Below are 13,263 nucleotides of genomic sequence, written 5' to 3' on the forward strand. Positions count from 1 at the left end.
CTGGGTCCTAACTAACAACCCCACATTGTACCCTCACACAGGTAGTCTCCCAGACACCTTAAGTAACCACAACTTAATATACTTTATACGTAGTAGAACAAGCATACGCAAAACCACTAACTATATATCCACTAGAAACACAAAAAAATTCTCTCCTGAGGTCCTCAACACTTTACTCTGTAACTGTGACTGGACCCCCCTAAAAACCCTCCCACTTGACCAGGCTGTAGCATATTTCAACAAAACATTTCTACAACACCTAGACACTGTCACTCCATTGCGTAAAATCAAGGTTAGAACCTCTAAAAACCCCTGACTCAGTAAAGAAACCAAACAAATCCTCAAGTCCAGAGACACTGCCTGGCTTTACTATCAAAAATAACAAAGAAACACAAAGCCTAACTAAGTACCAAGAACTGCGCAACTGTGCAAAAAATGCATTAGGCTGGACAAAAAATCCTACTACACAACATTACAAACTAAATACCAACACAACCCACAAAAATTTTGGAAAAATGTAAATCGGCTACTAAAATCCACCCAAAAGGCTACCCCCAAACCAACCACCCCTGACACTAAAGTTCCCATCGAAACACAATTCAACTCCCACTTTGTGAACTCAATTCTATCCTTAGTATCACAGGACAGTTCCTTCCTCACTATCCCCCCCAACACAAATAACACTAATACTAGCTTTACCCTCAAAACAGTTTCCACCACTTCAGTCAAAAGCATGCTCTCCAAACTAAAAACCTCATCAACAGCAGCCGACCTACTCCCCAGCTATTTCTTGAAACTCACAGCAGATGCTATTGCTATCCCAGTCTCCACTCTCAAACAGATCAATTGTTGAAAGCTATGTGCCTAAACTCTGGAAAATATCCTGTGTTACACCCATACATAAAGGCGGGACCTCCACTGAACTTAACTACAGACCCATTGCTTTACTCTCCCCACTGGCCAAAATCCTAGAAAATGCATCCATACCCAGATGCTGAACTATCTCCTAGACAGCAACATCCTGTCACCTAGTCAGCATGGTTTCAGACCTGCCCATAGTACCAGTACAGCCTCCTCTGCTTCACAGACACAGTAAACCGTCTCAAAAATGAAGGCCTACAAGTGTCAACTCTTTTCTTGGATATGTCCAAAGCATTTGACACAGTCTCACACCAAATCCTGCTAAACAAACTAAACCAATATCATCTATTAAATTCCACTCTTACCTGGTTCCAAAGCTACTTAACTGACAGGTACCAAGCTGTGAAATGGGAAAATTCTCTCTCCTCAGCTGCCCATGACTATAGGAGTCCCATAAGGTTCTGTCTTAGGACCACTACTATTCACAAATACCTCCACACCTCCACACAGCATGCATCTATAATTCAGTATGCAGATGACACTAACTTAATCTGTGCTGCACAAAACATTCCCACCCTCCTGCAAACAACTCGACTAGCATTCTCTGACGTTGAAAACTACCTTACCAAAGCCCAACTTATCCTCAATCCAAAGAAAACTCAGCTTATGATTATAACCAGTTCTAACAAAAACACAGTCAATTCACTATCTACTCCACAAATGCCACTCCAATTGCTCCAGTGGCACAGGCTAAGCTATTGGGAATAACCATAGACTCCCACCTAAAATTTGATAGTCATCTTAACTTAACTATTAAAAAAGTACATGCCAAACTGGGGTCACTGTACCGTATCAAACCATTTCTTACCAACACCACAAGATCAGCCATTTCTCGCTCCCAACTTTTATCCACCCAACTCTATGCATCTCCCATTCTGACTAATCTCAACAAAACTGAACTAAGCAAAATGGAAGCCTGCTATAACAGAATTTCCCGCTTTCCTGCAAATTGCTCATATAGAACTCATCACTGTACTGCTTTGAGACAGCTCCACTGGCTTGAACTGCCCAACCTCCTAACCTACAATCAGCTCTGCCTCTGTCATTCTATCTATTACCTCCCCAATAAGTGTCCTGCCCTCAAAAACCTTGTATACCATCACTCAGCCAAAAGGCCTCTTAGATTATCAAGCAAACTACTACTAGAAGTCACCAACAGCTACAATAGCTTTGGAGATGCACTATATAGTAGTTCAGTGGCTAAAAAAATGAAACTCTGTCCCTACTAGCATTCAAAACACATCATCCAAAGCCTCTTTTAAAGAACTCATCAGGCAACATCTCAAGCAAAGTTGGCAGTGCCATGACTGCTCCCCAGGCTAGTGAAAGTGGATAACATACACATGCTAAATCTAGAGCACTTGATATGTATGTACTGTACCTGTGTACTATGTATGTATTCTACCTATGTTACAAATTTCAGCTGTACACCACAAATCTATTAATTACCTTTATTTTTAAAATTAATATTTTTTTGTTTGTTCTCTCCACTGTAACTGTTTATGTGCCGCATACCACTGTAAAAACATGTCTCTTGTGATTTGTGTGTATACTGATCATGTCTAAATAACTAAATGTGTCTGTAATTTTTCTTTGGGAAGCTTTTCTCGCCGGGCCTCTGCTGAAAAAGGGCCTTGTCGGCTCAGTCAGACACCCCCGGTTAACAAATGTAAAATAAATAAATAAAAATAATGACAAAAAATCTAATTTTTTTACATATTTGTGTGTGTGTATACACATACAAACGCGTGCACGCACACACACACTCTCAACACCAGAGCGCTTCATTGTACTCCCATAACAACACCTCCTGTTCACTACAGCACTCAGAATACAGAGGTTCGCCATATATTTTGGTACTATCCTCCTGTGAATACCTCCCATTATATCCCCTCCTATTTACTACATCACTCAGAATACAGAGGCTCATCATATATTTAGGTACTATCCCCTTGTGAATATCTCCCATTACATCCTCTCCTATTCATTACATCACTCAGAATACAAAGGTTTTCCATACATTTTGGTACTATCCTCCTGGGAATATCTCCCATTACATCCCCCCTATTCACTACATCACTCAGAATACAGAGGTTCGCCATATATTTTGGTACTATCCTCCTGTGAATATCTCCCGTTACATTCCCCTCTCTTCACTACATCACTCAGAATACTGAGGTTCGCATATATTTTGGTACTATCCTCCTGTGAATACCTCCCATTATTTCCCCTCCTATTTACTACATCACTCAGAATACAGAGGCTCACCGTATATTTAGGCACTATACTCTTGTGAATATCTCCCATTACATCCTCTCCTATTCATTACATCACTCAGAATACAGAGGTTTGCCATACATTTTGGTACTATCCTCCTGTGAATATCTCCCATCACATCCCCCCTATTCACTACATCACTCAGAATACAGAGGTTTGCCATATATTTTGGTACTATCCTCCTGTGAATATCTCCCATTATATCCCCCCCTCTTCACTACATCACTCAGAATACTGAGGTTCGCATATATTTTTGTACTATCCTTCTGTGAATACCTCCCATTACATCCCCTGCTATTCACTACATCACTCAGAATACAGAGGCTCGCCATATATTTTGGTACTATCCTCCTGTGAATATTTGGCTCTGTATTATCAAGAAGCTTATTTATTTCAGTATCACAACTCAAGAGCTACTGTGGTACCAATCTATTGTGAATTCCTAATAAAATTTCAAAAATATTAATGTATTACTGATTATAATTCCCTCTTTTTTAAGACAACACATCAGATCACTGCAAATAAGATAATATCTCAAAACATACAGGCTTGCTTTCGTCTTCTAAGCTGAAGGGAAAAAAAACGTAGTATAGGAAACTAGCATAGAGAAAGCTATATCAAGTAATAAACTTTGGATTTACACTGAGGCCCATTATCCTAGTATTTAACATATTTAAAATAATAAAGGTTGAATAACAGACACAAAGATGGACTATGCAATGCAAATTAATTCTGCAGATCAAAGCCCTGTTTCAAATCAGATTCAGAGATATTGGGGCAGTTTTTAGCAGAATCCCTAGCTCTCTGGCATTAACAATGTTTACTACTTAAGATGAGGCGCCCTTTTAAAAATGTACCTTGTGCAGGAAGGGGAAAGAGGTAAGAAAAATAAGGGGCTTACAATTTTACTCATTTAGTCCACTGTTTGGTTAACAACTTGTAGACCACCATCTCAAACACCTCAGCCACACCAGAACTTTACTGTGGTGCATTCCTTTATTCAGCAAACATAACATAACCTTGACTTAAATATCTTCCTAAGAATCTAGTATCAAAATACATGTCCAGATGATCCATGCACACAGAGTAATCTTTAATCTGCTAAACCCACTTACTTGTCTCATCAGAGTTGCACAGAATGGTTTCTTTCTCCCTGGCTCCAGGCCCATGCCTCATCCATACAGAAATGGTGAATGGTTCCTTCAAGTTATCAATCACTGTGCCTTCTGGAATCTTCACAGCTTGTGTGCCATTGAATTCAAAGACCTGATCACTGTCATGGCCATTATCAGTTGAAAGTCCTGCTGTCCAGTTTGCTGTACTGCTGGGTGGAGGAAGAAGTTCAACAGTACCTGACGAAGCACCTGTAATTAAATACACATGACTCTTTAATATTATTATAATCAAAAGTAGTTTGATCACTTCTAAAAGCAGTGCTGCTAACAGGCACAGACGACTCTCTCTTACAAATGTAAAATAATACAGCCATTCGTCCCCAAATTCCCAGTTCAACCATGAGTCTGGTGTCCACTATGAAGAGGAAAACAAATTTACTAATGTCAGAAATTTTAAGGCAGCAGATATAATGAGCTGATATTTCTCATACTTGCTGATGCAATGTTAGCATTCCTAGTCCACTTACCTCTAACAGTCCTTGGGGCTTTCTGCCCTTCTTCACCATCATTATCTAAATTGGCACTTTGATCAAGACACCAGTTTTGCTTTAAATGCCCTTTTATCACTGATCTTAGCATGCCCTGTGTACTCATTCTCCCTTCTAAAGTTATTAAAATATCTGTAATTAACACAAATCAAAAACAAGACAAAGGGCATCAGAAGCCCATGTTTAGTTTAGAAAAACATTATGGCTAATAAATTATTTCCAGAATAACAGAACATACGCTAATGTAACACTTATTGCTTTATACTCTCACTTAACCAACTACCTAGTGTAATGGAAGAGTTACGGATATGACCAAAAACTGCACTCGACGTCAGAGAACAGTACCTGCACAGTGACAGAACACGTGCCCAGGACACAGATTCTGCTTACCATACAAGCTCAGTATACAAACACAGGTGGCCCCCTAAAGGACCACGTCTCTAATCACAAGGCTACTAACAGGCATAATCACAGGACAGAGCTACAATAACTGTATTAATTCGTATGACTATCATTCAGGTATTCGTGGACAATGGTTAACTACTGAAAATATGGAAACCCAAGTCCAGCAGAAGGATGTTGCTACCAAAGGGGACTGAACATCCCCTAAGTGTTTACGAAACAACATCATTTCCATAACCTCTTCTGTTGCTCTTTTCCACATTACTTAATGAGCTCAAGTTCCAGCGACAACATACCATCTCAGTTCGTACTTACCACAGGATTCTGAGCAGCCAGTTCAAGTCTTGGTGGTGACAAGGCACTCAGTGTACCTTGAAGAAGTAAAAATGGTGATGTGAACCTTTTGTTAACAGTGTACCCTGAAGAAGTAAAAACGGTGATGTGAACCTTTTGTTAACAGACTATGTCTTACTCTGAACACCAGATGGTACAGTCTTTTATGTGTTAAAAAAGCAGCTTTACAGTTAATCCTACTTGCACCTCATAAAAAAAATCAAAGCAGGTCATAGCTATGGTTTGAACTTAAACAATTACAAAGCATGTCACAAGATACATACCAATAACCCTATATGCAAAAATAAAAGTAGGACCACTCATCCTTGAGCTATCTATGCTCTTTCTAGGTAACAGAAAAAAAGAGAGCCAGGCCTCTTGTGGTAAGGAAGGATGCCTAATTAACCCACCTATGACCAGGACTGGAACAGCTACCCTAATATCAAATGGACAGAGGAGAAACAGGAAAAAGCAGCAAATGTTAATAATCACTTCTACATACAAGGGAGTAGAATGCTAATTTCAGCTGTCTGCTCTCAAGGGAGAGAAAGCATGTGGTAATAATCGGGAATACCAGAACTAACATGAAAGCAGACACCTGCATCAGGGGTGATCATACATGTAAGCCCAGTCACCTTTGAAATGGCACCACAGTAAACCCTCTACCCATCAATTTTATAATTTTCCAGGGCAAACAGGGGTGGATGCAACAAGATGGACCATTCCATGACTGGAATTGCTCACTTTTTAATAAGATCTTTTAGGGACAGATTTTTTAATAACAGTTTTTGGGAAAGTACCATTTAATTCACTCTCAAAGCTAACAGTTCTGCAGAACGTGAAGAGTGGAGATTGACTAAAATGTACAGTTTGTCTCACCAAGTGTTTATGCACTGTGCATATACTATTGCCTCACCAAGTGTGTCTGCACTGTGCATATACTATCTGCAAAGTTACCCATGTACTTTTAGGACGAAAAGGGTCTATGGGAGGAGTAGCTAGAAGAGTCCATCGGCTGCAAACAACCAACCCAAAAATCTAAGAGGATAAGAAGAAAGTCAAATCAACACTCCTCACCCAGCAAAAAAAAAAAAAGGGGGGGGGGGCAAAAGCACTAAGGCAGTCTTCTTAAAACTAGCACACTAGTATACAAATACTCCTTCTTCCTCTCAGTGATATCACTCATGTGTCACCAACAGCATCTGTCTAAAGTAATTCTGATAAGAACAGGTCGAGTGGGATGGAATTCCCGGGAACAAGACCCTGAATTAATGCTGGAAAATGGAGGTAATATCTAAAGCATATTCTGGGAATACAAAGGCATGGTGTTTCATGCTATGCCCCAAAGCTACTTTCAAGCCAACTGTCATGGCAAAGTGTCCAGGAAAACAAGGAACCATTTTCTTCCATACTCACACACAAGATGTCTACATTTCTTCTGATGCCACTGTTGGACTACTGCATAAAATCTGCTTTCTAAACAGCAGAAACCTGTTTGTTTGCCTGACATTAAATCAGTATTCTTACCACAAAGTCGATGAAGAGATTTTTCAGAGTAAGTATCCCTGTCACAACCCTTCCCAATATGGTTGGTCTCCAACTCTACAGTTGTTTCAATAGATGTGATGGGTTCGTCACATGTTTCCAAATGAATACTGGGAAATAAAGCCAAGCTGCCAGTGCCAGGTTCGTACTCCATTCTCTTGCTCCATCCTACATTAAAAATAAAACAAGCTTTGAAAATCTTGCTCAACAATGCTGCAAGATAAAAGTCACCATTCAATTGCTAAATACCAACTTACACTGCCTACAGTTAATGAAAAGTTGTTTCAATAACCAACCTTGCCATCCAGGTTTGCAAGTAGGTTTAATATTTATCTTGACAAGAACATCCTCAGCAGCTCTTTTTTTCCCACAGTCGTATGCTGTCACTGTAAGTTTATACTGGCGCTCTTTGCTGTAGTTGAGTTTGTCATTGTTCCGGATATAACCTAAAATGATTGTAGCAAAAAAATGCAACTCATTAACCTTTAGTACAAAAGCAGGTGATGTCAACAGATAAAATCACTGACTAACAGTCCAACTTGCCAAAAGCAGTACCAGTACCTCACCACATGAGCAAGTATCCTAATAATGAGGTTTCTACCTACACCTGCTCTAGAATTTACGAAAGTGTGGTTAGTTACCCTTCTGCAGCTCAGCTTTTCTTAACGATCTTTATCTATGTTATGTCAAGTGAGGCCAGTTCAAGGATCCACCACCATCTTTAACAGGTCCCATTGACATCCTTTTATAACTTTTAATATAAAGCTACCAATTTCTACTAGACATTCTCCTTAAAATGTACTGCACTGTTCCTAAGAATTTAAGGAGTGACTAAAATTGGAAAAACAAATAGTTGTGCAGTGTCATCTTGTTTTTCTGCTCTTCACTGCTCTCCTCTTTAGTACTTTGCTACTCATTTTTCCAAATACTCCTGGCCTTTAAGTATTCATAACTCCTACATTACTCAGGTTTTGAACTTTTACATATGCTTGGCACTGTTGCTTCACCATCTCCCCTCACTAGGTGTACCCTGGCATTCTTTTTGATACACACTCTTCGGATATACCTCTCAGCATCCAGTAAGCTTCTCAGTAAATTCTGTGCAATGCAAACAATCTAAAATGTGGGGTTCTACTGTGGACAAGAATACTTGTTATATTACACTTGTACATTAGAATAGGAGGTACCAGCATGTGAAAAACACATGTAGACTTGCAAAGTTACAAGGTCTATATTATTAAAACAAACAGCACTGTATCATTTACCAAGCACGACATTATGAACAATTAATTCTATAAATATTCGAAGAAAACAAGCGGTCTATCTCTTTACACACAGGAGATTTTTTTTTTTTTTTTTTTGCAATTCCATTTGCAAATCTGAATATTCACAATGCTAGGAAGCATCACTCTAAACCCAGAGCCCATCCATAACGTTTTAACATGCTATGTGAGCATGGCCTTCTTTGTGCTCATTTTCAGTCTGTGAACAAGCCGGACGGCAAACTTCTTGTTCTGAAAGACTAGGTTATGCAATTCTGCCAGCCATGCTTTCTTACTGCAAGGCAACCTTTAAGGGCCAAGGATCACAATAGTGTTGCCAATGCCAGGAACCAAGTCAATGGTCTCTCTGCAAAATCTACGTACTAGGGCTTCCCAGAGCCCACAGAAGACTGTTTTCTTTTTGCAGTTATTAACAAGTAAACTTTTTTCTGCCCACAAGTACTCTTTTACACTGTGGATTTGTTCTGAAGGACAATACATGCAACGGTAACACTACCTTGTGAATTTCACTCCTTTCCGTCAAGCCATTTCACAAAACAATGGCACACTAGTAACAAAAAACTGCATGGGGAAAGGGACTAACAGTTCAAAAATGTGTCAGCCTTCATTATCACTCAGACTTTTGACATCTCTTAATCAACATGTGGCTAAGCAAACTGAATGGGGAGATGAAGGTCCTAATGGAGAGAAGAAAAGTCAGCAAGCAAAGGAGAGTAGTAGTGCTGAAATTGAATTCATCCTCAAGTCTTGGTGAGTGCCATCAAGAGGTGGACCCTGTTTTTCACAAAATCTCACCAAGACGACACTGCTATAGACTGTATTTATATAGCATATATCATGGACAGAAGTAAAAAAACAAAAAAAAAAGATAACTAGGTGCACAAGACTCAGGATTAAAAAGTGTCCAATCCTGGTAGGAGCACGGGTGCCAGGACAGGAAAAAAATAGCAGTGTAGAATCCTCAAAATACAGAAACATTCCTACAATGGGGCCAGGCCAGGGCCAGGGGGAGGATGGCCCCCCTGTTGTAGAAGGAAGTAGTAGTCCACAAAAATCACAAAAACTGATAAGCCAAATAAGAGCCATGAAGACGACAGAATGGACTATTGAGGATAAGAAAGAAATTATATAATGTTACTATTACTCAAAAAGCCCAGAATTTCCAGACAGAGGATATACAAAAAGATTAAGAGATAAATTAGCGGAAAGAAAAATACTTCCACAGGAAAAACTATCAGAAGCTTCAAATGAAAATTTGCATTCCTTAATACAACAGATTTTTAAAAAACAATATATAGATCAAGAATCTTTTGATCTGTTTGGAAAAAACAGCATCTAAGGAAGTGTGAAAAAGTAAACAACAAAACCCAGATATTTTTGAAAAGTATTAAAAGAAATATGGGCATGGAAAAGAAATAGAAGTTATGTTCTTACCATAACGTTCCATGTTAGTTGTCTTCTTCTCGCCTTCTTCTTGCTGGATGGGTTCGGAGCCGACCTCGGCTCCGACTCGGCCACTCTAAAGCTCGAGAGTTGGTTCCACCGGCTCGAGGCTCCCCTTATATCCCACAATGCTAGGCGAGAGTTACCTCAGATCTCGTTTGTAAGCTAACCCCAGCTTATGATAGTAACAGTATAAAACAGAATAACTATAACAGAGTCCACCTCTAACAACAGGGAGAAGAAGGGTGACCTACATCCTGAAACAAGAAATATGCATAATAGCATATAGCTAAGAAAAAGGTGGTAGAAAGAGAGGTCACGATCACAACTCCTCTAGGTCTGTCCAGGCCAGGGGGAAGGAGGGTGGACGAAGAAGAAGGCGAGAAGAAGACAACTAACATGGAACGTTATGGTAAGAACATAACTTCTATATGTTAAGTTGTCTATCTCGCCTTCATTCTTGCTGGATGGGACCGCCCCTAGCACCTTGTCCCGGTGGCCTAACGGAACAGACTCCTGAGAACAGTGGAACCAAAATTAGCTCTATGCCTAGAAGCTAAATCCAACTTATAATGGGAAATAAAAGTGTGAGGAGTAGCCCAAGTAGCCGCTGCACAAATGGTGTCAATAGGCAGTCTGTCTTGGAAGGCTAGAGAAGTAGCCAAAGCTCTGGTGGAATGGGCTTTAGGTTTATTAGGCAGTTTTGGTGTCTAATCTCATAAACAAGGGTAATCAGAGATGTTAGCCATCTGGATAAAGATACCTTTGAAACTGGAAGTCCCTTTCTGCTTTCCGCATAGGAGACAAACAGCTGATCAGATTTTCTGAATAGTTTCGCCCTGTCCAAGTAGTACCTTAATTGACGATGAACATCCAGGTAGTGTAATTTTTGTTCAGACCTATTTGAATACTCCGGGAAAAAGACAGGAAGGTCAATGCATTGGTTTAGATTTGATGTTGAAACCACCTTAGGCAAAAAGGACGGGTTAGTTCGTAAGGAAACTCTGTCCTTATGAAACACAAGGTAAGGAGAACGACAACTGAGTGCTTGAAGTTCTGAAATTCTTCTAGCTGATGTGATAGCCACCAGAAAGAGAGTTTTCCATGATAATAACTTTAAGGAACATGAAGCTGCAGGTTCGAAAGGGGAAAGAATCAAAGAAACAAGAACTAAATTTAGGTCCCAAGGAGAAGGAGGATTTCTTACAGGAGGTCTGAGAAGAAAAACTCCTTTCAAAAAGGCTTTGCAGAGTTTGTGGGACATTAGGCAGATTCAGAAATACCCACATGGAAATTAGAAATAGCTGCCAATTGAACTTTAAGAGTAGATGGAGATGAACCTGCATGGAAGAGTTCAGCTAGAAAATCAAGGACTAGTTGGATGGAAGCGTGAAAGGATCTATGTCCTTTCCTTGTGCCCAATATGAGAAGCGTTTCCACTTACTCAAATAAATCTTCGAGTGGAAGATTTATGGGAAGCTATCAAAATATCTCTAACAGAGTGAGATAATTGAGGAAGCCTGGCTACGGTTGGAAGTGGAGGAACCAAGCAGTGAGGTTCAGAGAGGGAGGGAGCGATGAAACTGACCCGACTGATGGATCAAAAGATCTGGAACTAGGTCCAGATTCCACGGTCGCTCAAAAGAAATCGATGTAGAAAGGGGAACCACACTTGTCGAGGCCAGTAAGGAGCAATGAGGATCAATGAGGCCTTCTGAGCGATAGCTTTCTGTATTACTTGAGAGATCAGTGGGAAAGGAGGAAATGCATACAGAAGTCCCCGGGCCAAACTTGGACTAGCGTCCCTGCTGGGTTGGCGTGGTAAAGGGAACAGAGTGATGCATACTCTGGACTTGCTGTTTAGAGGAGTATGAAAACCATCGCAGCAAGGCTGACCCCACTTGAGAAATATCTCTCACTACAGCGCCTTTCAGAGACCACTCGTGAGGCATGAGAATAGCTCTGCTCAACTTGTCCGCAATGTGATTGGACTTCCGGGATGTGCGCTATCAGAAAACACTGAGAAGAAATCGCCCATTGCCACAGTCTGAGTGCTTCTCGACACAGGGGTATGATCTGGTTCCGCCTTGTTTGTTGATGTACCACACTACAGACATATTGTCTGTCTGATTGCAATCGCTCCCAAGGGAAGAGAGTCTTGAAGGGCTTGCAACGCTAAAAGCACTGCTCTCATCTCCAGAACATTTATGTGCAAGTGGCATTCGCTTGGTTGCCATGTGCCCTGGACTGTCCTGCCCTGATAATGCCCCCCACCCGATCAGGGAGGCATCCGCTGTCAGAGTAGCAACCGGAGGAGGTGGAACAAATGGTCTCCCAACAGGAGCTGGGGAAGACATCCACCACATGAGATGCTTTTTGCACGCTATGTGATCATAATGGTGTGAGACATTGGAAGTTCCTGGTATGACCATTGAGAAAATAGCATCCACTGAAGGATCCGCATGTGGTATCTGGCCAATGGGAGGAGAGGTATGGCGCTGCCATGATTCCCAACACCTTTAGAACTAACCTGGCTTTGGCTCTGTTGTTGTTGAGAAGAAGTGACACCAATTTCTGAATGTCTGATATCCTTTGGTTCGTTAGTGTTGCAGACATGTTTACAGTATCTAAATTTGCGCCTATGTAGGTAATAGTACGACAAGGCGACAAAACAGACTTTTCGCAATTTATTGAGATACCCAGTTTTTGACAGACGAAAAGTGTAATCCCTGGCCATCAGAAGGAGATGCTTGGTGGGAGCTGTAAGGAGCCAGTCGTCCAAATATGGAAACACCTGGAATCCTTGTCGTCTCAGGTGAGAAGCTACCACTGCCATGCATTTGGTAAACACCCGGGGGGCAGTGGTGAGACCAAAGGGCAGGGCCCTGAATTGAAATGACTGGTTCCCAGCCTGAAGCGGAGGAATCTTCTGAGCGCCTGTTCATTTTATGTGATAGTACGCGCCCTGAAGGTCTATAGAGCACATCCAGTTTCCTTTTCCCAATAGGGAAGAATGGATTGCAGCGTGACCATCCGAAATCTTGTTTTCTTGACCGATCTGTTCAAGATACTGAGATCCAAAATTGGTCTCCAGTCCCCTGTTTTCTTTGGAACTAAAAAGAACCTTGAGTAGATTCCGGATCCTAGTTGGTCTGCTGGCACTGGCTGAATAGCTCTTTTGCAAGCAGTTTTGAAATTTCCAAAGCTGCTATATCCCTTTGAGCGGGTGGAACATCTGGAAGGGATTTTTTGACTGACTTGGAAAACGTAAGAAAGGGAATAGAATAACCTTCGAAATGATGGACTGTACCCATTTGTCTTGTGTCAAGGATAGCCAGGCTTCTGGGTACAGTGACAATCTTCCCGACTGCCTCCGAAGATGGGCAGTCGGGCAAC

General features: G+C 40.9%; 1 protein-coding gene across 1 annotated transcript in view; it reads right to left on the bottom strand.

Annotated features, from left to right (window-relative positions):
• Positions 1–13,263, bottom strand: part of CLSTN1 (calsyntenin 1) — a gene marked incomplete in the record, with an annotated part of 1,072,885 nt that overhangs the window by 616,819 nt on the left and 442,803 nt on the right. The window contains 3 exon segments of the mRNA XM_044063129.1: positions 4,314–4,562; positions 7,124–7,309; positions 7,438–7,587. Coding sequence (XP_043919064.1) covers positions 4,314–4,562; positions 7,124–7,309; positions 7,438–7,587 — 585 coding nt within the window.

Source organism: Protopterus annectens, chromosome 2.part1, assembly GCF_019279795.1.
Source record: "Protopterus annectens isolate FY-2018-M chromosome 2.part1, PAN1.0, whole genome shotgun sequence".
NCBI classification, from domain to species: Eukaryota; Metazoa; Chordata; order Ceratodontiformes; family Protopteridae; genus Protopterus; species Protopterus annectens.